The sequence below is a fragment of the Phaenicophaeus curvirostris genome, chromosome 12, assembly GCF_032191515.1.
Source record: "Phaenicophaeus curvirostris isolate KB17595 chromosome 12, BPBGC_Pcur_1.0, whole genome shotgun sequence".
NCBI lineage: Eukaryota > Metazoa > Chordata > Aves > Cuculiformes > Cuculidae > Phaenicophaeus > Phaenicophaeus curvirostris.
In genome coordinates this window covers 7,309,654-7,337,312 of record NC_091403.1, presented here as the reverse complement: position 1 = coordinate 7,337,312, position 27,659 = coordinate 7,309,654, and the positions used below count along the sequence as shown (strand labels likewise).

The window sequence follows — 27,659 nt, the reverse complement described above, 5'->3', positions numbered from 1 at the left end:
TATCTTTATTATTTCAAGGTGGTCTTTACAATACGTTTTCAAACGCAAGGATAAAGTCTTTGCTTACTCCAGGTACCTGTCATTAACATGAGTAATTTCATAAAGTATAAAAAGACTTAAAACTGAGAAAAAACCAACAACAAAAAAATGTTAATATTCTGACACAACGTTTATCTACTCACTGAAAAATATTGCCTCAAAATAAAGAGCTTTAACATAATTCAAGAATGACATCATCATTCTTCTGTAAGGTAAAATAAACTGACTCTTCTCAAGCATTTTAAACAGCAAAGTAAGTTACGCCCAAAATCATCCATTTGATTTTCAAATCTGTCCCTAAATAAAAACCCAAGATAAGAGGTTATCTCCTCATTTAATAAAGTCCAAACAAGGAAATTAATTTGAGATGCTAGTCATCTTATCTTTCCAGTTCCTCCTCTGTTTCTATTAATTCTCCATATAAAAGAGCTGAACCTGTGATCCTGCTGTCATTACAGCCACTATAAAGAATAATCTATTCCATTTGGTAATTTCAAGATCAACGATTTATCATATAACATCCTGTCAGGTGCCTGCATTAAAAAATAACCCTTAACATCATGGCTTACATGCAGGAAAGAATAATTAAGTTATGCAGATATAACATTTTTCATTGAAGTAGAATGTGGGTTGTTTGTTGGTTTTTTTTTGGTTTTGCATTGGGAAAAATGGAAATATATTTTGTTCTCCACTAATAAAAAAATCTATTTCCAAAGGAATAACCAATTCCTTTTTTTCATATTATATTGATGTTTTAATGGAATTTTAACCCCAGAAAAGAATCAGAAATGCTCTCCATCATAAAACAAATTCAAACAACACAACCTGACAAACTAATCACAAAGTCTTAGATCTTGACTTCAACTCAAGAAGATAATCGCTCAGCAAAACTACATCTACATGGTATGTCGTTACACCTGCATCTGTTGATATGCTGGAGGCAAGAACAACAGGTCTCTAGTATTAAGATGGTTCAGGATTCTTTCAGTCAGTTGTATCAAGCACATGGTCTGACGAACAGAGCACTAAAACCCAAAGTGACCTATTAGTAGTTTTAGCTCATTTAGCAGTCTTGGACAAAACCTCCTCTCTTTAATTTCCACACTTATATACAAACGTATCACTCAAAAAGAGTAAGAAAACCACACATAAATTAAAAATCTCTCTAAATATTGCCTAAGAGAGGCCCCACAGGATAAAAGTATCAACTTGGAGCACCAACTTTCAGACACAGAACCTGGGACAGGCACATTATATGTCGCAGAAAAGGCAATAAAAAAGACACATTTACTACTACAAATGTCTCAGTAACTTTTTCTCTTCTTTTAAAAAATCATCTCTTAAACAATCATTATGACAAAGAAGATGTTCCTCTGAAATTTGGGATAGTGTGCTATTTCTCTGCAATTTGTTTATTTTACTGCAAAAGAGACTGAGACTTTACAATACAAAATGCAAAGCAGATGGTGGAGAAGAAAAGTTTTATATGATTTTTTTTTTTTTTTTTTTCCTGAAGGCAGCTGTTCAAAGCTATTTAAGGGTTTGGAATGTCTGAAAATTCCCAGAAGATTGATAGGGAAAGTACATACGAGACAGCCAAGGGTGTCATAAATGCAGTCTATATATGATAGCATAGTATACATATGAGGACATATGTATGCATTCCAACACATTTTATTGCCCAAAAATAATTTTTGTGTAAGTAATTCTGAGAGTAAAAGAAAAGTTTGTGTGCTTTTTTTTTTGCATGATATTTTTTGAAAGTATCAGTATATTTAGGGGTCAGACAGCTCTAATCACAAATTATAAAGGTACCTTAATATTCTGAATGCACCGGTGTATGTTGCAATACACATAAGCACAGTTAATTATATACTCAGTTTGATAAGAGGAAGACTAAGTGCGGGTGGGACTTTAACCAGTAGGCACAACCTAGACTTCCATCCTGGTTTCTGTCTGCATCTATTTCTATAAAGTTAGTCACTCCCAGTAGTATCATTAGAAACCACAAAAAGATAATGTTGTCAAATAAATCCTTAAACAGAATTGTAACACACTCAACAGAACAAGATTAATGCACATAAGGCACTGGATCTGCAACAAAACCAGCTTTAAATTATACCCTCATTTATTCAGTTTCTCCAGTTGGCAAAACCAATCAGAAGAGAAATTGCTTTTGAAGAAATGCTGCCAAATCCAGAAGGAAGAGTCTCTCCTTCCCTACCATATTTTCTTCTCTTTTTTTCACTCCATAGTAAAGGATCTACAGCCTCAGAATATTGGCAGAAAAAAAATAGGACCACGCGGTCACATGAAAAAGAGCAAATGAAACTTCTGGAGCAGAAAGGAGAGAAATTCCCTACCTGCAGAGAGGTGTTGTAGCGTCCCAACACCAAACACGAACCAGGCACAAGTAATAGAGCTGACATATTACAGATGGGTGACTACATTATTATTAATTCACCTTAACCTCAACCATGTGGTAAAGAAATGCTATGGAAATTATTACGTGGAAAAGATTATAACATGCACACTACTAACGTCAAGTAGAGTGTTGATCAAACAATCCTCGGGCTATTAAAGGAAGTGTTCGTGTTCATTTTTTTTTAATCTTTTAAATTTCAGGCCATTTAAAAAAGGAAACACCACAGTCTGAAGTGGCTAAGCATACTTTCTCTCCATATGGTTTATCCATGACGGAATGGATACGTGCTCGACTTCATGAAATGTTAACATCTTTAAATCCAAGTAACTCTTAAGAGAATTTTCTGGATTTCTCTTGAAGACTCTGCTCTTCAGAATCAAGTTCTAGCTAAGCTGTTGGCTGCTGTTCTGCTCACCATCTGGCACTCAAGGACTACTGACAAAAGCATCTCTATGGACACCGCTCTCAAATGCAGCTTGTTTGCTGCAATTCAGCACAGAGTATGTCCAGTGGTCTTCCTAACCCTCCTTAAATTCATTAATGTCTGGATTAAGCTGCTTAATGCCTTTGCATTGCAAATCTGCTATTTTACATCCCAGCCAAGAATTAAGAACCTAACATTTTGAACAGCAACAGCCCTAAAGATCAATCTTTAAGAAACGTTTTCATTCATAAACTAATGTATACTTTCTAAGACTATTTTCTCTCATTTATTGCAACTGAAAGCATTTGGCGAATAACAGTAGCAAATAGATGTGTATACACAAAATGAACAACTGAAAATTAACCAAATCAGAAATTACATTACATTTCACACAACAATCTTACAGGGCTCCTGCAAAAAGGAATACTGGATAACTGGGTTTTATTATATTATATAGCAATTATCACTCATTCTGAGATACATAACAAAACTAAGATAGCAATATCAAGCTGTTACACACTGCCTCGAAAAGCACTCGACTGATATACTGACTTTTGATTTATCTCACGTAGTAAACATGCAATGAAGAAAGAAGAAACTTGCAGCAAACCTTTTCCAGAACGATACAAGCTTTCTCTCTTAAGTTTACAACTACAGTAACTAAATTATGTCTTGACATCCAAATTTCATCCATTACTACATATTCCCCTCTGAAATGAATACTGTTACAAGGAAATTTATTTCATAATAACCATAAGTAGGGGTTTTAATTTTTGAAAAGCGTATATTACTTTATTAGTTACATAAATGTTACATTATTTACATAAACCATCTTCAGAGGTTAACCTGTAAATCTGACAGGCTGTTCAAATGACTCATGCCATATCCATTCCTAATGCACTAACCACAATTTAGAACAAACTATTAATGCAAAAACATGATGGGTTCAGAACACACTGAAGTCACTCAGAGTCACACTGCCTTTAAACATAAAAACTTATTTACAGGCAAGATGATAGTGATTTCTTACAGAGCTTTGAGCTTTATAAACGTTCTCTTCTTAAAATGTTCACTTCTCAAAATCAGCATGTAAACAGAACCCATAACATGTATTAATGTTCTTAAACCAGCAAACATGAAAGCACTGTTAACTGACACAGTGTACATATTCTTTCTTCCTCCCTATGTTAAGGCACTGTTGTGGAGCACCCTCATAGAATGCCAGTTCAAATACTGGATCACACATACTCCAAACAGTCATCACTCAATTCTGTTAAGCACAATCTTCACTGTGCAATTGTAATCGCACACAGTGGCCAATATAAATTCAAGACACGTTTCGAACACATATTTCCACAATGCTGTGCTTTAGAGTGCACTTAAGAGTTTGTTTCACAGTGACTGTTTTCCTTCCCCTTTAGAATGAACATCCTTTTCTCATGTCTTCAAGTGCTGCTTACCTGCAGAATCCTAACAATTAAAATATCAGGAAATATACATTTAACTGTATTACTGTTTGTCAAAAAATGGAATCCAACTGCCATGTCAAAACAAAATCATTAATACCACCTAATCAGCAAGATTACACAGTGCTGATAATGACCGGTTAGCTCAAAGAAAAAGTCATGTGAATTCATTTTAATACTAGCCAAGTAGTAGCTAACTGAATAACTTAATATTAAGGCCAGCAAGAAATATTTCTCACACAACCTATGGAGCAAGACACTATAATTTTCAACTTACTGAATAAACAGGGAGAATAGACATACTGTCCACAGTTGTCACTAACATACCTCAAGTCTCTCAGACAAAGTTCTAGGGCATTCCTCACTCTTCTGCAATATTATCTCAGAAAAACTACTTTCTCTAAATTTTGGTTTGTATTTTTTGACCAGTCCTGCATTACTTAGGCTATCAGTCAACTGCAATCCTCCACTCAGTAAGCATCTTTAGGGTTTTCAAACCAGACTGATGATCAGAATTATAGATTGTTATGCAATACGTAGTGACTGCAAAACCGCAATCGTATCTGCATTCTGAAAACCAATAAAATTTAGAGCAGTACATTTTTTAACCTCAGGAGAAATTAGCAACCAATGAGCCTCAGAGTATAAGCTTCTGCACTGAATGTGTCATTTGCCCAAAAACGATTGAGCTGGTCATACACATATGAACCACAACACATGGCAGACTTCTTCAAAATATGATTTTGTTTGTTTGGGAAACTTTTCTCCTTTTAAAAGAATAGAAGTTTAACATGTGGCATAGAATCTCACACATAAAACAGCTCCTTTCCTGAAGGAGGATGACTACAGAGAACAGAAGCACAAAGAAAAATCTAAGAATATCAGAGGAGGTAGGGAAGCAGTTTATCCATGCGGCAGTGCTCATAAGCAAATGACATAGAATGAAAATACTCAAGAGCTATCCACTAGTCAGCTATCCACTAGACAGCCAGAATCTGTTATTAACAGTCTTTTGCTTGAAATCCCAAGTTATAATCACAAAACATTACCTGCAGCAGCAAGCTTTTCTTTTTTAAAAATTCTGACTAAAATCCTGAAAATATGTCCAAGACTCTCTGCGTCTGGTGTATGTAAAAGCCACCTTTGCCTGTGTCATATCTTCATCACATCAAAGAATCTCAAACCTCCCAACAAATAATAGAACAGGTCATTATCAATGACAGAACACCCAGAAAGCGATGACCTCAGTGGAGTCTCTGCTGATAACTTGACTATATATATAACAGAAAGCAGACAAAGCAGAAATAGCACCACTGTGCTACACCATTACCTGAGCAAGAATTCTTGTTTCAATTACATCTAAGGACAGAACTCAAAGTAAAACTGCACCATCTAGTGTCTGGTCAATCTGTAAATGCAATGCATCTTTTCCTCAGCTTCAAACTTAACGCAAGGAAGATTTTTGGTGGAAGATTAATAGATGAGCGTGACAAAAAATTTAAGTATATCTAAGAAGTGTGTGAAAAGCCTAAGACAGTAGTAAAGCTTTCCAATATTACTATAGCAACAGTAAACATTTTTGCACAAAGATTTAACAGTCAAAATCTGTCAGATATAGTAGAAAGATTAATATTTTCCATATTACTTCACTGTAGAGTGACAATTCCAGAAAAACATGAAATAGCCAGTTAATACAGAAGCTGACTACTGAAAATGCTCCAGAGACTGAGAAGGATGGAAGCTTAAGATGAACCCCATTCTTATAAAAAGTGTATTTCTTCTGTAAAAATGCAGACGGCTTCAGCTTAAAGTAGTCCACTAAAGTATGTCAAGGAAACGAAATATAACCCTCAAAGAAAATAAGATGGTCAAACAACAAAAACTCGTAACACAAAAACCTTCCAAACCTCCCAGAAAAAAAAATCTTCTGAAGTGCATTGACACCTTTCAATTTGCTGCAAGAAGTTAGTTAAATTAAAACCATTTTATTTTGCGTTCGTAATAAACTGGATGATTGCCTAGTTATAAGGCCAGATTTGATAGGAAGAGTTTCTTCATCTAAATGCAAGCTGTTATGATTGTGCAAATAAAACCTTACTGAAAAACTAAGAAAGCATTACAACTCAATCATATTTTCAACCAAACACCCTGAAACAGCACAATGTACGCACATTAGGATGGTTCACATGGACGAAAAACATTCTCCAACTAATGTGGATTTTACTCCTCAACAAATTTGCTAAACCTTCTAAAACTAAAAGATTAAACAAATCTTCTCTTGAACTCACTCATGAAATCTCTTCTTGCTGAAAAGATTTTATTACATCTCAAGGATTGGTGAATGATTTTCTCAGGTCAAAAACAATTTACACACACTTGCACCATGATTTTTTCCTAAAAGTATCTAATGTAGATCAGAAAGTTGAATGTTATATTTTCTTACCTTGGTTTATTGTGTGGTAATGCCTTTGCATCAACAGCAAACATTTTGGAAACAAAGACAATAACTGGGGCTGTTCCGTCACTACTGCATTTCATAAAAGCTAAAAAAAAACATAGAAGAAAGTGAATTGCACTATTTTTTCCCCACAATATGGACAAAACTAGGGGCTTCCATGACTTTTCCAGCAATTACGGTTTGTATCCTATTTAAACAGATAATTCACTAAAGACAAAGAAACAGGAAAAGTAGAAAATTACTGTAGCATAATCATTTGATAACACTGCCCATTATCTTCAAGTCTGTTTCACAATAAAATAAGATGAGAAAAATTGTAAACACAGAACTCCGCATAACAAACTATGTTTACTCCAACTAAACATACTGTTTTGGTATTCCAAATTGAGTTCATAGGCAGGTTTAGATTAGAATGAAAAACAGAAAGCAGATCAGCATTAAGACCAAGTTCTTTATTCAGTACCTCAAAGAATTCTCCCTCCATTCAAACTAAGGGAGGAAGTCCTGCTAATATCCAGATGCTCATGTCTTCGCAAAATCATAACATCTTAAATTCAAGAATGGATAATTCCTCAAAGGATGAAAAATCCAAACAAAACTCGTGCAATACTTATGAAATTCCCATAAACTATTCTTTTCATTCAACTTGGAACACATTATCAAATCCAAAACAGACACAATATCATTCAAAACTTCTAACACGGAAGAAGTCTTCTACATTTCCCCCTTTCATCTGCTGTTTGAAAAAACTATATTGTGAAGTACTTAGGCAAAAGAAATGCAAAAATAATACTAAAAATTAGCAAAATATTCACCATGTGACGTGTGCTATTTTTTCATAACGAAGAGCAGCACAATCGGAGCTTACAGCAACAAATCTCTTCTAATTATCTTATACTGATTAAGTAGTGAATACTGTTTGCAGAATACAATGTTTGTAAATGTTCAGTAAAGGGTGAAAATACCAGTTGCCTCACACCTAGGAAACAATTCCTAACCACCTCTCAATTTGACATTCACATCTCATCTTAAATTGACATTTGATATCTTATTCATTTAGATTTCTTGAAGCTCTTTTCAAAACATTGTTCTACAAAAACATCCACTATATATACAAAGCCCAGGAATATCCTGTTACTAGCTTAAGCATGATAGCTCTTTGTAATTTTTACTAAACTACCTCATGAAATACCAGAAAGCATTTACTGCCTTACAGCAAAATGTTAGTCTGTTGTACTCTGTTCAGTTAAAAAGAATGTTTGCAGAACAACAGAATTGTACATAAGGCATATTTGTCTTCTATAAACCTATCTGAAAAGTTCGTATGGAAGCATTCTTTTCCAGACTACCAAACTGGGGGAGCAAACATTACTTCATTTTATATAAAACTTCCTACTCCAGAGGGAGATTACCAAACATACATGGAGAATTACGAGCTTTGCTCACCACCAAGCATTACATCCATATCATCAGTTCTAACTTCAATTTCCAATTCTGCTAAATACTTAATTCAGTTTCAGCAGTTCTCATCTATCTTTCAGGAAAATAAACTCAGAAGTTGTTCTCCTTTCCACTGCATCACAATTTTTATGATGGACATAGATGAACACAGAGTTTATGTTTATACATAATTCAAAGATAGAAAAAGGAATATGAGCATCTTAGGAGCTCTCCTACATCCTGTATACCAAGTTTATTTTCATTACTGCCTATGTACAGTTCTTTTACTGTGTACAGCAAAGTTAAATCAGTGAACATAGTCTTTCCAGGCTCTATTACAATTTTATAGCACAGGATTTGGCGATTATCCAACTTCATCTTGCTTACTTCTGCGTATATACATCCCAACACTGAAAGCAACGAAGTCTGAATATAATACTAAACCCTTCTTGAGGAGGTGCTCTTGGTTTCATCTGCAACCTCTGCCAGAACTGCACATGAAATCATGGTCTCAATGAGGTCGATGGCAAAACTTAAGCCAACTTCAAAATATCAGGATTTTATACCTTCATTTAAAACTCTGGGTAACAAAATACATTAATTGCCTTTAAAGTCTTCTGGCTCTTTGTTTTATTTGCTGATCTTTTATCATTCTTGAATGTTATGAAATAACTAAGAAATAAAGGTATACCTTGAGCTACGGAAATGTTGCAACAATACTTAATGGCAATGAATGTAGTAACAGCTCAGCTATATCTTATCAACATCTTTTCAGTATACAAACTACTTAGCAATAAATTCAACAAAAAATGTTTTATACTTTAAATTACCAAACCTGTGTCTAGTTAATCAATATAATTGTAAGAATGAAATCCACATTTAAACCTCTACTGGCTAAAAATTAATGATCTTAATATAGAAGTTAGTAAAATATTCAATTTGCAATTACATGATATCTTCTGCTACTTCGAACTAAAACCAAATAGTGTCAGTGTCTTAGACTTCACACCACCTGCAGCTTGAGTTGTCTTAAAATCACAAACTGGGATTGAAGAAAAAAGTATAGCTATAAAAATATGACATAATACAGTGACATCTAACTGACAAGCATCAACAAAGCTACAATAGATTAAGTTTATAACTTAATTTATAACTATAAATCTAAGTAAAGAGTACTACACATCCTACAATCCAAAGACAAACCCATTAAGACAATCACCACCTTCAAGTTAATGGGAGAACACCTACTCACCACTTTTCAGTTCCTGAGTTTCTGGTGGCAAAGAATCAAATGTTCTAGCTCCAACACACATCAGCTTTTCCACTCTCTCTGCAGTGATGTCAAGAGGACTGGGAAGTTTATTACACACCATGGCTAAAACACATTGCTAAGGATATATATTTATATTTCCTTACTGCATGCAAATAGAAGGAAGATAAATATTTGTTTCTTTAAACCAACCTCATGCACTGTTACTGGCAAAATTCAGGTCTGTCTGTTGTATTGCACACAGCTCCATCTCAAGTCAGCAATAATTTCTGGCATTTATCCAGGGGCAGAATGGATATTTATATAGGGGTGGCTCAACCTATGTGCAACTGGGAAACTGAGAATAGCAGAACTGGGGCAAGATTTCTAGAACTAATTAGTATTTATACATCAATAATCTGTGCACATGTAATGTAATAAAGCACATGTATTATAAAGGATAAACCATCTCCACAGCAGACAAACAGCAAAGGCTGATCTTGGATATTAAGAACACGTACGCCTAAAACATAAGTAGATACTCACAGAAGCTAATGGACAAAATAGCTAAGATATTATAATAAAAAAAGAGATTGGCTTATCCTTCTGGAACTCTGAAATTTGTATTTAAAACTACATAATGCAAGTGTATTGTTTCACAATTTTCCTAACAAAATGATCTGTGAAAAGCATGAAGTTGGTAGAAATCTAAGACTACTTGTAGATGTATATCTTAATATTACAATTCAGAAGACAGGATCAGCAAGCACAGACACAGATGCAAAAAAGAGAAGGAATCATATCAAAGCACATTCTGAAATATGTAAGCCCTCTTTGAAGTTTAAGAGCCGCCAACAGAATAAAAAGTAGTATGTTCCTTAAGGATACAGAGAACTGCATCAGATATTGGCAGCCACTGGCTACAAATGGCATTAAGATGAACTTTGGGGTCTGCATGTTGTGACTCCCGCGGACCAATTTTCAATCCCAAAGAGGTGACTATCTTGTCAATTTTTTCTTTGTCTCTGTAAGGAAAACAACGTATAGATAAAAAAAAACACAGCAGCAATACGTAACAAGCTTCTGCAGTATTTCTTGTTTGACTATTTAAAAAATCACCATAGCACATGGAAAGATTCCGTGAAGACTTTAGATATCTTCTCACCTTTTCATAACAGCTTCATACAGACTCCATATGTTGTCCAGCACCAACTGCACAAACAAAGGTTTCTTTCCTTTTGACTGGTAGAACATAAACATACATCTAGTTACCAGCAATTCCTCGCTTTTAACTGACCACTTTCATAAGGAGCAAGCAAAATCTTCACTCAAAATCAAGACAGCGATCTCTTTCTACATAAGATCACTACTCTCAACGGTCTGTCTCACAAAAATGGCATAAGGCACAAAATAAACATGAAATTTAACAGTGAGGGACAAGCGTTTCAATTTCAGAAACAAGAATATCCTAAATCCTTAACTGAAGGACTCTTCAAGACAAAGGCCCACTCACTACTCTGCATTCTACATTGTTAATCTTCCATTCGTCTTGTGTATTTCACCCTATACTGAATCCTTAAGGCTGCAATACACCTTTTTTAATGAACAAGGACATTTAAGAGCAACTGTGAGCCCTGTTAATAAGATGTCCTCCATGTAGCTTTTGAATGGTCCATTTTAATATGTTCTCTTCTCCAAGCGCTGATGCAAGGCTATCCTAGTGACTTTATACTTCCACTGATGTTGAGTGAAGAGGTACTGATATCTATTTTCAGAGTATACTATGAGAAATAGAATAAAAAACCCAAAACGATCAAGTAAGACTTCTCAGAATCTCCCTACCTGATCACCTTTCATTATCTTCTTTGCTTTTGTATTTAGATAATAATCTCCCCATAAAGTCTTCAGAAGTACTGCAGTCTTAATTCCAATCTTTTGGCTGTACAGTTTGGCAAAATGTTCAATGCTGGAAGGAAACAAAATGCTGTTCACATGCGCTTATTAGCCCAAGCAATGAATAGCTTGAGTGAAAATCACACAGAAATATCAAATCTTTGCTTTACTCCCATTTTTCCAACTACATTTATTTCAGCTCACGTTGAACATGTAACATTTACACCTGCAAACATATTTAGTCATAACAATTCAAAAACATTTATATGATTTGGTTTTGTTTCAAGTTTTGTTTTGATAGCCATTATATTCACCTACTATTTAAGAACAACATGCTTGCTTTCTTATTTACAAAGATGATCGTAAGGTGTTTATGACCACATGCTTATATCAGTATGTAGTTCTGCAACCCATAAAATCTTAACAGCTGATCATTTACTTGCAAATATCAAGTAGCTTGAACTAAAGAAATAACTTCTAAATTGCTTTTGAGTTTATAATTCTGTTTATTTTAACAAACTACTCCACTGTCTCATTCGCTTTAACAAACATTTTTCTTAATGTTTAGCATTCCCTGTCAGCATACTTAGAATGCTAACACTACACCCAGGCCATCTCTGAACTTCCCAAAACAAAACCTTAGCTTCTTGTTTTCATTTATTCCCTTCCACAGGCTTTGTCAGTTTCCAAAAGAGAAGCAAGCTGCAAATTGCCCAGTCTTCTTCCATACAAGGCAAAAATGGCAGATAATTCCAAAACACTTCAGTATCTCCTAAATAAAATGTTCACACTGTGACTCCAAACATGAACAAGTTTCTAACAGCTGCATCCCAAGAATCTCCGTATAACAACAATTTACTGACAGAATTCCATGGAATTTCAATGAAAAGTTACAAGTTCGGAAAGCTAAAGCCTACAGATATATGTTTCCCTGCACATCATAAGACAGAAAAGTGACTGTGGCTACCACCGTGGGTACCATTTTGTTTCCCCTTTTGTCTGCAGTGACGAGATATTTATGTTAAACTACAAACTACACACGGAACATTATTTAAGAGCTTAACTTTGATTTAAAAATCCCAAGGCTGAATTTCTTTAAAAGGTTTTGCTATATTAAAGACATGCACTGCATTGCTGTGTGTGTCTTTTTAGTTCCACGGTGAAGACAACGACTCCACCTCGTGGCAAACCATCAGAACATCTGTATTCTCTACGCTACCCTATCCCTTGAAACCAAGAACAGGACTGAAAAACAGAATGGATCACAAACGCAAATACAGCAATCCAATTTCAAATACAGCAATTTTTCTATCCCCATATTCTTATGGTGACTTAAAAATCTCTGCAATGCTCTTCAAGACCAGGCTGGATGGAGCTTTGAGCAACCTGATCCAGTGGAAGGCGTCTCTCCCTGCCCATAGCAGTGGGCTTGGAACTGGATGATCTTTTAAGGTCCTTTTTGACCAAAATCATCCTATGAAATGCACCTCAATGAAGAATGGAGTAAAACCAGATTAAGACTGATGAGTACAAACACTTAAAAAGAAAGTCATTTCAAGAACCAGTCAAAGTCCAGCACAGAAAAAAAATCACAGTAATGCTGTGACCCAGAACCGGACTGGACTGAACTGGACAGCTGAGACTGATTCCAGTTGCCTGCCTTATGCTTGTTATGAATGTCACCATCCCTGTAGCTGGAAGGTACAATCTACTTGTGTGAAACAGCTCCTGTACTAGTGCCAAGTCTATCACAGCCTATCAAATGTTAGCAATTACTAAAATACTAGTTTACTAGCCTAGGCTGAACATCATAGTGGGCTCAGCAGCTGCTCCATAAGTAAAACAGGGATCCCTGTCACACAGATGGCAAAATTTATAGTATTTTCAGCTGTCCAGTGTTCATATTAGAAATGATTATATAGTTGCACATCACAGAAAACTACTAAAAACATCTTAAGAAACATCAGGCAACTGAAAATACTTTAACTGCAGTTATTGATTACCAAAAAAACCCAACCAAACAGTAACTAAATCCCAGATTTACCCAAAACCCCAGCCATCGATTGCACTGGCGAACACCACATTTCCATGGTCTGGTGAAAAATAAAGGTGTGAATCATCAGTTTCTTCCAATCCAGCACTCCAGTCATAAAACTGATCTCCTGGGGAAGCATCTGAAATAGTTTCACTTTCTGCTTCTTTTTCAGCTCTTTCTTCTAAGACTTTAGAGGTAAAGAGCGCTCCAGTAACTGCATTGATCTATGGAAACATATGTAAGCACACTCTTAATATTTGTTCACTCTTTCACAACCCTTGCAATCAGAATGCAATTCCTTCACCCTCCAAAACACAAAAAGAGTTTTCTTTTATTTTAAAACAGGATATCATGCCTATGATGCACTTAGTGATTTAAAGCACAGCATGTATCTAATCCTGCCCATGTGAAGACAACTGGAGTTTGATGAGATAAACATTTCAGCTTAAACATCACATACTTTCCAAGTTAAAGTCAGCCACAGCAGGACTGAACCAGTTACAGGCTATCATGTGTAATAAACTTTGATCTCAGAACAACAAATGTTGAAAAAGGAACTTGCTACTGCCAACCAACAACAAAGGAGGGCAAAGGTAGATAAGTGCTTAGAAGTCAGCTCTGAAGGGAAAAAAAAATGAAGTTTGAAGCTAACTTAACTTACAACTTAAAAGATGAATTAACAAAAAACAAACATTCAGCATATTATTTGTAAAAATGAAGACTCCTCCTGATGACATTTAGTAGTTTTCTCTTTCGCAGGCATTATGAGTGACTCTGAAAGTCAACTAGAAATAAAATGTATTTCCATGTTAAAAATTAGACTAGATGTTACAGTGCTCGATCCCACAAAGAAAATAATGGTTCTGCTGCACTGAATTTATTCCAGCTATTAAGCAGTGAAAATTACAATCTCTCTCTCAATTCAAGAAAAAGGGGAAGGAAAAAAAAAAACTTAATAGAATCCACTGTGTGAATATATCCCTACAGCAAGAATACCTGTTCTAAGATATTCTTAAGATGCAAGTATGCCTCCTGAGGGGTGAGCTTGAGCTCCACAATCAAGCGATCAATTTTATTAATCACCAATACTGGACGTATATTTTCTAGCCATGCTTGCCGTAGAACTGCTTGAGTCTATTAAAGAGGAAATTAAAAAAAAATCCATTACAGAAAGCTTGATACCACAAAAGAGACAGAACATTAAAGAAAATGACAACATAATTTTATAGTTCAATTAAAGATATAATAGAGCACAGGTTGACATTCAAACCAGAAATGTGACTCACACTGCTCATAGTACTAGTTATTACAGAATTCTGCAGAATGCAGGATTTCATAGCAGAAATGCCCACAATAACAAAAAAATCCCCTCTTTATAAAAACTTCTTAAACCAGGTCATCTTTTATTTCTACGTGATACTGCTAAGACTTGGCTTACTCCATCTTTTCTACCCTCTTTCTGTTTAATATACTTTATTTCACCTGTGGACAGACTCCTTCAACAGCATCCACCACTATAATGCAACCATCACAGAGCCGGACAGCAGTAGATACTTCTGAAGAAAAATCCACATGCCCTGGAGAGTCTATTAAATTAATCAGATACTCCTGATCACCTAGGATCAAACAATAAATTAATATTTTAGAACAGTTTTCAAAAATATTTTTCAGCCACTCGGTTATACTGCTTAAGCTATTACTAGTTCCTAAGGACCAAACCTGAAATAACTAAAACACTTAAGAAAAACTTGAATGTGACAAGAAGACTGTTGGCAGCATAACATCTAGTGCCTTGTACCTAATTGGTTTTAATTTCACTCTTTCAATCTTTATCTCTCAATGCCCTGTTACCCTCAGAGAATTAAAACAAAAAACACACTAGCCAATCAAAAAAAAGAAAAACCCTGAATAAGCTTGTTGTAGCATTACATCACTAACTAAAAGACAAATCAACTGCATTCCAGTCTGCATTTTAAAGATGAATCATGACAGACTGTCAAAAAACAAACTCTGCATTCTTGATAAAATGCCTCATTACAACCTTGTGATTTTTTTTTTTTTTAAACATGCTTTTGACGCCATATTACAAAAAAAATCTCCAATATCTCAGTACAGGAGTTTTCAATATTTTCTACACGACTCCCCCCAAAAAATCTGAGTAGTGGAGAATCCAGTCAACTTTTGATGAACTCACTGCATTTATCATTAGCCATAATCAAAATAAGATTAAATGACTTTGCTATTTAAGAAGATACATTACTGTCTAAATTTCAATACAACAGTTAACGGATTAAAAGGTTCTAAACACTAAAACTAAGGTCACTTCAGAGTCAACAATAAATCAGCCACCACAGTTTAAAGTATTTAGCTGGAAGATCATTGATTTTAGTGATTGATAGGAATGGTTGGACTCGATGATCCAGTCGGTGTTTTCCAACCTAGTGATTCTAACTATTTTTTATATCTGGATGTGGCTGAAATGGAAATTCTGAAATTGTACAAGTTAATCTTTAAAAATGTTGGGTATGAAAGATCTTGCCTTTTGGTGACATTATTTCAATACTATTACAATCAGAAGATTATTAAGATCAAAATATAAAGATTTAGACCTAAAATTAAAAGATAAAAGTAACTCTAATTCCTTTCACTCAGAGATACAATTGAAGATGGTTTTCTTAACCCTAAGATGGAACTTCATCATCTCATTTAACAGGTGAATACATGCCCACGTCTTTGCAGAATCATGGTCTAACATAAGTGAAACACGAAAGCAAAAGTTGTGTACAAAAAGGTTTCAACAGCAACAATGAAGAGACAGGCAACATTAACAAAAATACATATCACAGTTTATGCTTGCCAGCATCAACAACTTACCTTTCACAAAGTGCAATGAAATTGCACTAGATTTCATTGTTATTCCTCGGATCTGCTCATCTTCTCTACTGTCCAGGTATCTCAGCTGAGCACAAAAAAAAAAATAAAAGAAAGAGGCAATAAGCCTGTTGAATTATCTTCATAAGTTACTTATCAACTGTCAAAGAGCACTACTGCAAGAAAATGAGGTTTAGCAAGAATGGAATTTCCTTAATCATTACTGATTTACAACCCCAGCATATACAGACTAGAGTTTTGTTAAAAATGATAGTATAACTCTACCTTTCCTGCCAAGCGGCTAGAGATTATTCCGTTGCTCGATATCAGACAGTCAGCTAGAGTAGTTTTGCCTGGAAGGAAAAATAAATTACTGAGTTCAATTAATACAAACAATGGAGAAAGACGCAACAACATTATGAATCCGGACAATATCTGAGGTTCTGAGATATCAACGCTAATAAACCTTTTAGGAAGCCATGAAAGTACAAGCTAACAAAAACAAATAACTGATTATTCAGTTCACCTGATAGACGCATGCAGATTAATTTTTGATGAGACGATGCAACATTATCTCCGAAGACCAGAAAAGCAGTTGAAATAACAAACAGTACATCAGAACCTCAATACAATTAGGCAAAAGACGTGTCCTAACATGAGTATTATTTCCACCTATGCAATAAACTTCCATTAGGCAAACACAGAAATACAACAGCTTACCTCACACAGGCGTACATTTCATTCATGCCTCTCATTCACAACTTAGAAAAATAAACTCCCATTACATAAACTTAGAATTGCAACAACTTACCTCACACATGCATATATTTCATTCACACCATTCATTCACAAAGTAGAAAACATTCAGTTTCTACTAGTCCAAGTTATTACAGTGTAATGCTCTTAACGCCTAAAAAATAAGCTGCACTAGGCCAAAAGAAATGTGCGTAAAGCAAATTTAATTTTCAGAATCAGGATTAAGGCAGCTTAAAGCTAAATCTGTGAACATCTACTGCTTTAAAATAGCGACCAAGATATCTCACCATCCTTCAAACAGACACACACACAGAGGTTTCCTTCCCAAAGTTTCTGCCAGTCCCAAGCACCTGCCTTACCATGATCCACATGGGCCAATATACAGATATTCCTGATCCCAGAACTCTTCCTCTGGAGGCCGGCTATCTTTCCCACGCTCGTGAGGACCATGGCTCTCTAATTCTGTGAACGGAGGAAACGATTATATTTAAGGGGCAACTCGAAAAAGGTGTGGTTTTTTTTTTTTTTTCTTTTTAATTACTTAAGTTGTGATCAGAGCTTTCTACGGAGGAGCTTCCCGGGGCCCTCGGGGACCTGAAACTTACAAACTACGGGCCGCGCTTCTATTTTTAAATGGAAATCAGGAAGTCGGGGGGGGGGGGGGGTTGAGATACTTTAACACCGAGCCCCCTCGGGGAAGGTGTCCCGGAGGGCGCCTCACGCTTCACCCTCAGCCCGCGCACTGCGGGGAGGCGACCTCTGGGGCTGAGGCGGCTGGAGGGGAGGTTGGGAGGGGAGGTTGGAAGGTGGGGAGAGCAAGGCCGGCCCCGGGTCCCCCAGGTCCCTCACGGGGAGCGTCAGCGCCGCCCTCACCTCGGCTCGCCGGCGGCGCCCCACGCACCCGGAAGCCCGCGCCGGCCCCGCCCACGTGACGCCGTACGGGAGCCGGCGAGGGCCGCTCGCGGCAGGAACGCGGCCGTTGCCCGGGTGACGAGACGCCTTCCCGCGCTGCCGGCGGCGCCGAGGATGAAGCCGCCTCGCTGCCTCTGCCAGATCTGCTCCTGCGGGTGAGGGGCCGCCTCGGGGAGGGGGGGAGGCTCCGCGGCCCCGGGAGGGAAGAAGGCAGAGGCTCCCCCTCAGCAACCGGACCCTCCCAGCGCCCCCCGTCTCCCCCATCCCGTGAGCGACCTCGGAAGGCAGAAGCTTTCTCACTAACTTCCCCGTTTCAGCAGTTTCTGGCTTCCCTTCCCCCCCCCCCGCTTTCCCCCCCAAGGGTTCTTCTCAGGTAATGTGAAGTTTAAACGAAGTGCGGGGAAAGCAGGTCATAAATGCATTAAAACAGAAAAGGATGGAGACAAGATTTTCAAAGCCACCTAAACCTAAGGATGAGGCTTTAACATAAAGCAGAGCCCGGGGGGCTGTGTGGAGCCCGGACTACACCAAAGGAGCCCTCGGAAGAGTCCTGAGTAAATCAGCCTTGGCAGAAACCTCTGCGAGCGCGGCAGCCTTTGAAATAGATTTAATAGACATTTAATAGACCGGCCTTTCTCACATCACATCCAGTTTTACTCTATATCTTGAGGGGAAGCCCTGTTATTCCTTTACATTCAATGATCTGATATGGAGCCACACTGTTCGTCATTGTCCTGCAGCCTCTTTGGCCCAGGGAGGCTGGTGTAAGAGGGTACAGCGGGCAATATTTTTGTTTAAAATTACTATGACAGCTCTATAAGCAGTATTTTAAACACTATATGTAAAAAAATTCCCAAGCCAGGTTTCCCAGAATCATAAGGGATTTTAAACCTTGCAAAATTTAGATGTATGTTTATAGGCTATGAGTCAGTACTGTTAATATTTTCAATTTCTTCTCTGTCTACATAAAAAAAAGAAAAACAAACAGAATAATAATCACCCTAGCATTCACAGATCCTGTCTTTAATATACACCAAAAAGAGTCTAGCAACGAGATCCTAGCAGAGTGATCATTAAGATCACAGGAGTGTGATCGCTGTCTATTGGAAGTACAGGGCCACCCCGATGGCTGCAAACACACCATTAACTACAGGTTTCATGTTGAGCTTTGTATAGCAGACACACTGCCTATGTATTTCGGTATGGTAACCCTGTCTCTCTGTTCATCAGCCACTTTTTTTTGGCTTGCAAATGGGGTATGAGAGACAGGCAGTGTGTAAAGCTGCTCATGTTCTTCTTAGTCAGGACTGTGGGTGTAGTTTACCCCATAAATTTGTTTCAAAAATCCTAGAAGAATGAAGAACTGGGACATGTTGTTCTCATGCTGAGGTATCAAGCCCAGTTTAAGCTTGGGTATAATCCAAGAGCACAAAACAAGGTTCACCTCAACTGAAAATCCTCAATTCGTAACCCCAGTTTATTAAATTATTCATAGTATTAAGAACTTAATAGCTTAAAATAAACATCACTAATGTTTTTACGGCAAATTAAATCTTAGGTTGTTATTTGTTCAGGTAACAGGTTGTGTTTGTATCAAGGTAACTGGTTTCTGTTTTCAGGTTAAGACTGGTCGCTTGGCAGTGCTACCTGGATATCGCAATGCATACACTTCTTAGAACAATGCAAAGAAAAAGATGTAATATTTTGGAGAGGTTGTCATTTAGCTATTTGCAGAAAATTACTGTCTAATTCTAAGTTATAAAACAGAAGTAAACTATCTTTCTTAGCTGTTCACAGGCATAAAAACACTCATTAAAATTTTACAAATACAGGGAGGAAAGCCAATAAGATAGAATTTTATGCTGTTTTCTCTTTACAGGGAAGGGAGAAGAGCCTCCAAAACTCCAGAATGACCTTTTTTTTTGCATTGTAACATACACAACAATCCACTCATTAAAAGCTTACATCGAGGTGGTTGTGTTCATTCTTAGGGGTTGCAGCCTTGGGCTCGTAGTCAAGTTTGTTACAAGATTTTAAAGACTATTTTGAATAGATTCCTTTTTATTAGACTGAATCACTTTCTGTGCCTATCAGGTGATCTTTTTCAAATATCAACAAATAATCATAATGCTAAAAAAATTATACAAGTGTACCAGCGCTGAGCTCGCTGAAAGATCAATTTGCAAAACAGGTCCAATGCTGGGGAACTCTCCATTTTTGATAACTGACATAATTTCTAGTCTCATGAGCTTAAGACTTTAAGACTTCTGCAGTAGCATAAGATGCTGCCAAGGCAGTATGAGAATAATTTTCAAGCTAGAGATGTGCTAGAGATGAAAGTTTGGTTGGAGGTGTTTTTTGTTTTTTTCTTTTTAATACACCACAAGAATGTTCTCAAAACCACATTGTGGAGAGTAGTGGCTCCATTTCTTATTGTAGAAGTGGTATATTTTTAATGTGGAGAAAGCATGAGCTAGCCTTACTTGGGATTGATACATAAAGGGAAAGAAATATTTTTATTTTTTTATTTCATGGGTTCCAAATGTGTTAATACAAGAGAAAATTACACCCTGCTAGCAAGCACAGTCAGGCTCAATAGAAATATCTTAACAGCAAATACAGGATGTTAAATCCGGCCTCAAAGGAAGAATAAAGCCTCTGACTGTCTGCATTCAAGAATAGTATTTGTCTATTAGAAAAGATAATCACAGCATACAAAAGCATGAAAGCTTAGTTTTGAAATCTAAAAATAAATTTCTGCTTTATCTTCTTCTCAATCTGTCAGCCATTCTCCATTTATTGCACTTTATCATTATTATAAAAATCTAGTTTCCTGAATAAATTTAAGTTAAAAGGAAAGAGAAAGATTTCTCTAAAATGTGGGATATTTAAGACTTCATACTGACCACACATAAATACACACATATGCAATAAAAAATACCAGATCTCCTGTCACCACTAGGAAAGCACATGACTCAAAAATACAGTGTCTATACATTCTGTTTTTCAGACCATAGCATGTGCACTGGAAGTTCAAAAATAAAAAGTTGGGTTGTGTGTTTTTTACAGTGATAAACATTAACTTTTATCATTATCAGTCTAGTTCCCTGGGAGGAAAATGCTTCGTGGGAAAATTTCAAGGATCTTGCTAGCATTGTATAAAAAAAACAACTGCATGCATGCCAGATCCTAAATAAGTGAAATTCAGTATCATTCTGTTAAAATAATCAGAGCAACAACATTTGGCACTAGAGAGCCTATATATTGTCAATATTATTTAGCTGAGATTCTGTTTAGACTTTATGCAAGCCACAAGATAGTTAGTCCACCTCAAAGAGGGAAAAGAATAATAATCCATCAAAGCAGGCATCAGTCAGACAGGAAGGCATATTCTCATCAAATACATTCAAATTAGCAGTAACTCTGGAATCGAATTTAAAATCAAGTAACAAGTTTAGAACAACCAGTGACTCAAGAACTTCTGGCCAAATTGTAAGCCACATATTTCATTTATCAGAGCTGTAATCTGTCTTCTCTGATTGACAATTCTTCAATATCATTAAAGATCAACGAAAGAGGAACGTGCACCTTGGTGACAAGATTTAGAGGACTGAGGTCAACTCTATCCATCGTATGTATTCTGTACTACAAAATAATTTGTGTATTGTTATACTGTGCTCTGGGACCTATGCCATCAGCACAGTATTTTGTGATTTCATCACTGAGAAAAATATTTTAAACACAAGCTACTGATACTGTTCCATACTGTTATTCACTCCCAGTAGATAGGGCATGGTTTTTCCCCTTAAATAAAACTATCCAAAATGATGTCATCTGATGCGTTTTACCCAGGCGCCATCGCTGCCCTCAAAAACCCACAAGGATTTATGATAATGGACAACAGCCGTGCCTCACAACGGAGTATGTGGAAAAATATCCCATGTATAGCAACATCTCTCCTGCCCGGAGCCTCAAGCCGAAACAAGAATACCAAGTGCATCGTGGGAAAATGGAAGGAATTACAACATTTAAGTAAACATTTTGAAGCAATGTGTTTTACAATTACTTTATATAGTTTTTCAGATTTTCTCATTTAAAGGGGGGACTGAACATTGTTTTGCAATCATTTTCATAATGCGGTCATTGCCTTTGTTACACCTTTAACATATTATAAAGCAAAATATTGAGTATAGAAATAGTTAACACAAAAAGGTAATGAAAAATTGTTAAGCACACACACAAGAAAATTTGCATTCTTTACTGCATCCTTTAACCCGTAAAAATAGTGTAAATTTTTTGTCCTTGTTTTCAGCCAGTTTTGGAAATCTAAGTCTCATTGAGTCTGAAAAAGCTGGCATGTTGGGGAACTTTCTATAATATGCCTGTGGAATTTGAGATAGCGGGAAAATGAAACCCCAAGAAAAAGGAACGGGGATTTTTTTTTTTTTAATTCAGATAGTTTTGAATTATTATGAATTTGAAGAAAGCCAACTGTAAAGGGTTTCTGTAGGTCTGTCCTGTCAGTGCACAGACTCTGATGGTAAGTTTGCAAGATTAAAGAACATCTTTCAAAGACTTAGAAAATGCATCATTCAATCATTATTAATAATGTGATAGTAGCATAAACCTTTACTTTTTCTGTTATTGTTTTTCTTGTAAGCTATAAGGGCAACAGGTGAAACTTCTTTATTTGTTTACACAAAAACAAGAGATACACACAAAAAGGCCAAATGGCCTTCTGCAAGATAACTGTGTACTGCATATACTGTTTGAACACCTACATATGTAAATAAGAACTCTTTTAAAGTTATGTACCTATATAAAAATGGTGTTTCTTATTATATTCCATTCTCCTCAAGCAATTAGTAAATGCTGCCACTTGTAGGAATTTGATCTGTCCTGTGCTGCTGCTTCTTCCTGGATCATTTCTTTGTAAAATTACAGCAACTTTTTCCAGTCTTCTTTCAGACATTTTAAGGAATATTTTTAAACTTGGAATGAGTCTCCAAGTGTTGGAAAAGTTGCTTCACCATCTACCTTTGAATAAAGGCTATATCATGCATCAGAGACCCTAGATTTATGTACTATGATTTTCTTTCCTCCTTACTATCCCTCTAACATATGGCATCAGATTAATTTTTCAGAGTAAACACTCTAAGTTGTTGTTTTTCCATGTAGTGGAACAAATGACAAAAGTGACTCCAACAAAAAAAGGAGTTTTTTAACTAGAATTTCCTTTCCCCCCAATTCAGATCTGATTATTTACCATATGATATTGTGAAGCGACCTTTTCGGGTACAAGAAGAATATAAACCAAAGACGGGAGAGATAGATCTGGGAACCACATACCGGAAGGATTATAATGCTCATAAAATACAACCAGTGACATTAGTGAGACCTCTAGAGAGAAAACACACTACAGGAGGAAAATTGGATACCATACCAACCTATCGAGGTAATAATATATGCTGCCTTTTGAAAGAGAAATAACCAAGATGAAGGTAGTATTCTGAATTATCTCTATCAGAAATCGGATTTCTTAGTTTGGACCAAAGAGTAAAACATAGTAGAAAGCAGGTGATACTGCCTTAAGATGTTCAGCACCGTGGTTGTTTAGAGGTGATATTTATTGGTTCTAAACGAAAAGCTTTGTCTAAGGTTCTTTTAGCTACAAGGAGAGAAATTCTAAAATACGCTTGGTTAGGCTGTCTCAGGCAACAGTCGGTTGTAATTAGAGTGCCAATATATCTTTCAGATTGTTTTAGATCATAACACATGTTAGTATTGTATGAGATTGTATCAGATTGTATTAGCTTGTAACACATGTTAGAGTAGGTCAAAAGTTGATTTTTAGATTTCTTCCTTTTGTATTTTATAACTTGCGTATCATGCTAATAATAATCTGGTTTGACACAAATTATTCTATTATAATGGTCAGTACAAAGGCAGTAAATCTCCTTTTAAGTTATTCAGGTAAGTGACCTTGATATACTTCATACAAGTAGAACATTTTATACGTAGTATGTGTCACTGAATTTGTTACGTATAGTGCATTAAAGCCCCAGTTAAAAGTAAGTAAAAAGAAATGATGAGATATGATCTGCTAGAGAGCTAGGATGAAAATCAAGAGGTTCCTGATTGTGAGGGCCAGTGTTATTGAGAAGATACTGAAATAACAAGAATTAGATATATCTATTAAACCAGGAAATTAGAATGCTTGATGCAAAATAAGCAGACGACAGGAGTGCAGTGACAGAAAGAGTTGGAAGTTCAACAGGGAGTAAGGATCAACGAGTGAAAAAACACTAAATCTTAACTAAGTACAGTAATCGCTAGACAACAAATTGATTTCAATTACCCATGAAGAATTTTAGATTGGACAGTAATTTTTGTAACTGTAGCAGAACATTCTGTTAGTAAAAAAACCCAGAAACAAAGAAAAAAAATCTCACTACACTTTAAGATGATATAACTTTGATGAGGAAATTACGAGAGAGAATTCTCCCTATCAGTAGTGAGCATGAGCCATTGATCTATGAGGTTTCCTTCAGTCTTGTATATTTACATTAACTTCTACGCAAAATGTAAGATATTGTTTATAGAACCTGTATACGGCTGTTTTCTCTATAGAATACACACTAAATATGTACGTGCAACATATTCTTTTCCCTTGAGGAAATACTCAAAATAGGGTATCTTGTACAATTATTTTTGTCTGGTTTTATCACAGTAATAATATAAGACAGTTTTATCATGTCACAAACACGCAGATAACATTGTCATTCTCACTTACTTACATTTTCTTTGTTTTGCAAGATTTAATACCAGAAGAATTTGACTTCATTTTAAAGCAATAGTCTTAAATAATAACACTTGTGTGGTGAAGTTTTGTTTTTGCCTCAAAGACGACTATAGGTCATGGGAGGTTCAAAGAAGAGAACCTAGTAAGGTGGAGCATATATACCAGCCACCAACAGAGAAGTTTGGTAATTCTACTACGTTTCAAGATGACTTTATTCCTAGAGAACTGAATCCCAGACAAAGTTTTAAACCTCCTTGTGTAGCCAAGCTTTCACACGTGCCTTTCGATAGTACTACTTGCCATCGCACTTCTTATATTGCTCATCAATTGGCACCAAAATTCATAAGATCAAAAGAAGTGTACAAGCCAAGCAACCAACCCTTTGAAGATCTCACAACCCACCGGAATGATTTTAAGGGACTACCTGGGGAACTTGCAAAAAGCTGCAAGCCTGAAAATGCAAAAGTCACATCCAGTGCTCATTTTAATGGAGTCACTGAATTCCAGGACCGTTTTCAGCCATGGTTGGTCTCCTTGCCTGAGGTCCGCAAAACAGTAGAGTACGTTCCACCCCCAGGCAACATGGATTTTAACTCCACAAGTCATCTCGATTATGTGAAGCATGAGATTTCTCCTGCTGTCCCCATAAGACCAGTTTCTAATGGAATAAAAACCAATGCCCCTTTTCAAGGGAATACTACTACGAAGGAAGACTTTAAAGCTTGGGGCAGCTGTCGGCAAGAGATTATTAAGAAACATCAGGAAATTCCAAAACCTACAGGAAAATTTTATGATTTAACTACATTCAAATCTCATTATATACCACATCAGATCGTTCCAGCTCAAAGTTTCAAACCTGCACATGCTATAGTTCCTAATCAAGCTCCTTTTCAAGATGAAACTATGTATCGCACAGCATATACTCCAAAGAAACAAGAGATCTGCCCAGCAAATTATCCATCTCCTCCAGGTTATGTGTACATAAACACAGATTCTCATGGTCACAAATTCTTCCGCCAGCTTACTCCAGAATTTTCTGAGTCAAATAGTAATCCTATTCCAAAGGAAGTAGCTGTTGTGTCCTAATACTGAAATGCAGTATTTCAAGCAGCTTGGTGAAATCACTGGAATCCTATCTGTTCTTTTTTTTTCTTTAAATAGAACTAAAAGCAAAATAAATTATGCAAATCCTGATTTTAAAGCATTTAAACTAATAACTTGAAAATCAAAGCAACACCAGAAGTTTATTACAAGACTAATAAAGATTTGCCAGATTTTGTAGAAATAATGCATTTTACATGGCATTACTCTTATTCTGATCATGTGTTCTAGTTTCCATGACCTCCCAGATTTCATTATGCTCCATCTCAAGTATATGAATTGTGCATTTAGTTATTTCAGATTTTCTGCAAATCAGATGGTTGCAAAATTGCAATTATCTTTTCATCATAACTTCTTTTATAGTAAGCAAAAAATGCTACAATAATCTTAGTAATTAGCTCCGTTTCTCATCTCATCAACACTGAGTAATTAAATAATATTTTTTTCTTTATGTTTCGCTCCCAAAATCGTAAGATAACATCTCATGACACCTAGGCATATCTAAAAACCTAGTTCTGAAACTAGGTTTTCATATCTAAAAACCGAGTGATTTTTAAACACTCTGCAAATTCAACAAAGAGATTTCACAGATGACTGTTTTTCAAGTTTCTAAGGCAGATGGTAAGGAAACAGAGAGAATCAGGCTCGAGAAGTTCACAACCATCAACTGCAGTTTTTGATCCCACTGTCTGATTTTTAAAACTAAACAGCCTGTTATCAGTGCCACAGTTCACTGCAGAGGTGTTCGGAGAGGGGGAATGGCAGAAAACTGTAAAGGTGTATGTACAGTAACAGAAAACAGTATCAACTCAGAAGGAAAAAATATCAACCAAGATGCAGAAATCTGTAGACGGCCTGACTTCAATCGATTTACTCTACAAAGAAATGCTTGTTGCAAATACACAGGAAATTATTTTTTTAATATAAATTCTACAAGCAGTGATTATGTTTCTGTATGAGATTTAGTATTTTCTCTCTGTCTTCCTTGACTTTGGTAAATCTAGATGAACTGATTTCAGTCCTATTATGTTCATGATTTAAGCAAGTCCCAGTAAAGAATTTATGATTAACAATATTATCATGTTCTATCGTACTACTGCAGTGTGATTTCTTTTGGTAGTGTGTATCTTGAATGCGTTGGTATAGGGCAGTCATTTAGGTTCTGAAGCTCATAAATCATAAACCAAAACACCAATGGAAGGATGAAGATCAATGATGGAGATAAGCTGAAAGCAGGAGCTGGGACATACGGCAAGGAAGAAAGCTGAACTGAGTATATTAGCTGTGCATAAAGGCATTGCATCAGAGAGCTCCAGACATTATTAGAGCATCAGTTACTTTTAGGTTGTTTTTGTCTTTGTACTGTGTTTTGTAATATGATTTACTCCATTAATGAAACAATAATTCAATTAAACTTTTCTCTCTGAAGATCATTCACATCCCCAGCTTGTAAAGACACGTTTTGTACTGGGTGTGGACGAGGTGCTAAGGGGCATGGGTTAGTGTTTGATAGGAATGGTTGGACCTGATGATCCGGTGGGTCTCTTCCAACCTGGTTATTCTATGATTCTAAGGGCAACCAAAAGCTGTGATATCCTGAAAGCAGGGCAGAAAAAAGTCCAATTCATTGTGATACTTATGTACCATAGAAGAAAACAAACTACAAACACCTTTTTCTTTATGAAACTACTCAGTCTGCCTAGGCACAACTGAGGAAACAAAGTCAAAACTTTGCAATTACAGCTACCCAAGTCCATAACCTACACACTATCGTGGTACATCATAAGA

The 27,659-nt window shown here is 36.3% G+C and overlaps 2 protein-coding genes across 2 annotated transcripts in view; one reads left to right on the top strand and one right to left on the bottom strand.

The window, feature by feature from the left end:
- Window positions 1–17,566, bottom strand: part of EFL1 (elongation factor like GTPase 1) — a 62,624-nt gene extending 45,058 nt beyond the window's left edge. Inside the window, exons 1-11 of the mRNA XM_069866487.1 lie at window positions 17,416–17,566; window positions 16,586–16,653; window positions 16,304–16,388; window positions 14,912–15,045; window positions 14,426–14,563; window positions 13,439–13,653; window positions 11,344–11,467; window positions 10,667–10,743; window positions 10,390–10,526; window positions 9,505–9,627; window positions 6,798–6,897 (exon numbers count right to left, since the gene is read on the bottom strand). Coding sequence (XP_069722588.1) covers window positions 6,798–6,897; window positions 9,505–9,627; window positions 10,390–10,526; window positions 10,667–10,743; window positions 11,344–11,467; window positions 13,439–13,653; window positions 14,426–14,563; window positions 14,912–15,045; window positions 16,304–16,388; window positions 16,586–16,653; window positions 17,416–17,506 — 1,292 coding nt within the window. The 5' untranslated portion in view covers window positions 17,507–17,566. The remainder of the gene's footprint in view (window positions 1–6,797; window positions 6,898–9,504; window positions 9,628–10,389; window positions 10,527–10,666; window positions 10,744–11,343; window positions 11,468–13,438; window positions 13,654–14,425; window positions 14,564–14,911; window positions 15,046–16,303; window positions 16,389–16,585; window positions 16,654–17,415) is intronic.
- Window positions 17,567–17,947: 381 nt separating this feature from the next.
- On the top strand, window positions 17,948–25,921 carry SAXO2 (stabilizer of axonemal microtubules 2). Its single transcript, XM_069866702.1, has 4 exons — window positions 17,948–18,123; window positions 21,821–22,000; window positions 23,221–23,423; window positions 24,874–25,921. Exons 1-4 carry the CDS (start codon window positions 18,083–18,085, stop codon window positions 25,854–25,856), a joined length of 1,407 nt encoding a protein of 468 aa, XP_069722803.1. The 5' UTR covers window positions 17,948–18,082; the 3' UTR covers window positions 25,857–25,921.
- Window positions 25,922–27,659: the final 1,738 nt, after the last annotated feature.

Excerpts from the sequence above, each read along its gene's own strand:
- SAXO2 (XM_069866702.1), top strand. The coding sequence starts at position 18,083 with ATGAAGCCGCCTCGCTGCCTCTGCCAGATCTGCTCCTGCGG. Across the intron at positions 22,001-23,220 it reads GAAGGAATTACAACATTTAA|ATCTGATTATTTACCATATG; the intron begins GTAAACATTTTG and ends CCCCCAATTCAG. Across the intron at positions 23,424-24,873 it reads TACCATACCAACCTATCGAG|ACGACTATAGGTCATGGGAG; the intron begins GTAATAATATAT and ends TTTGCCTCAAAG.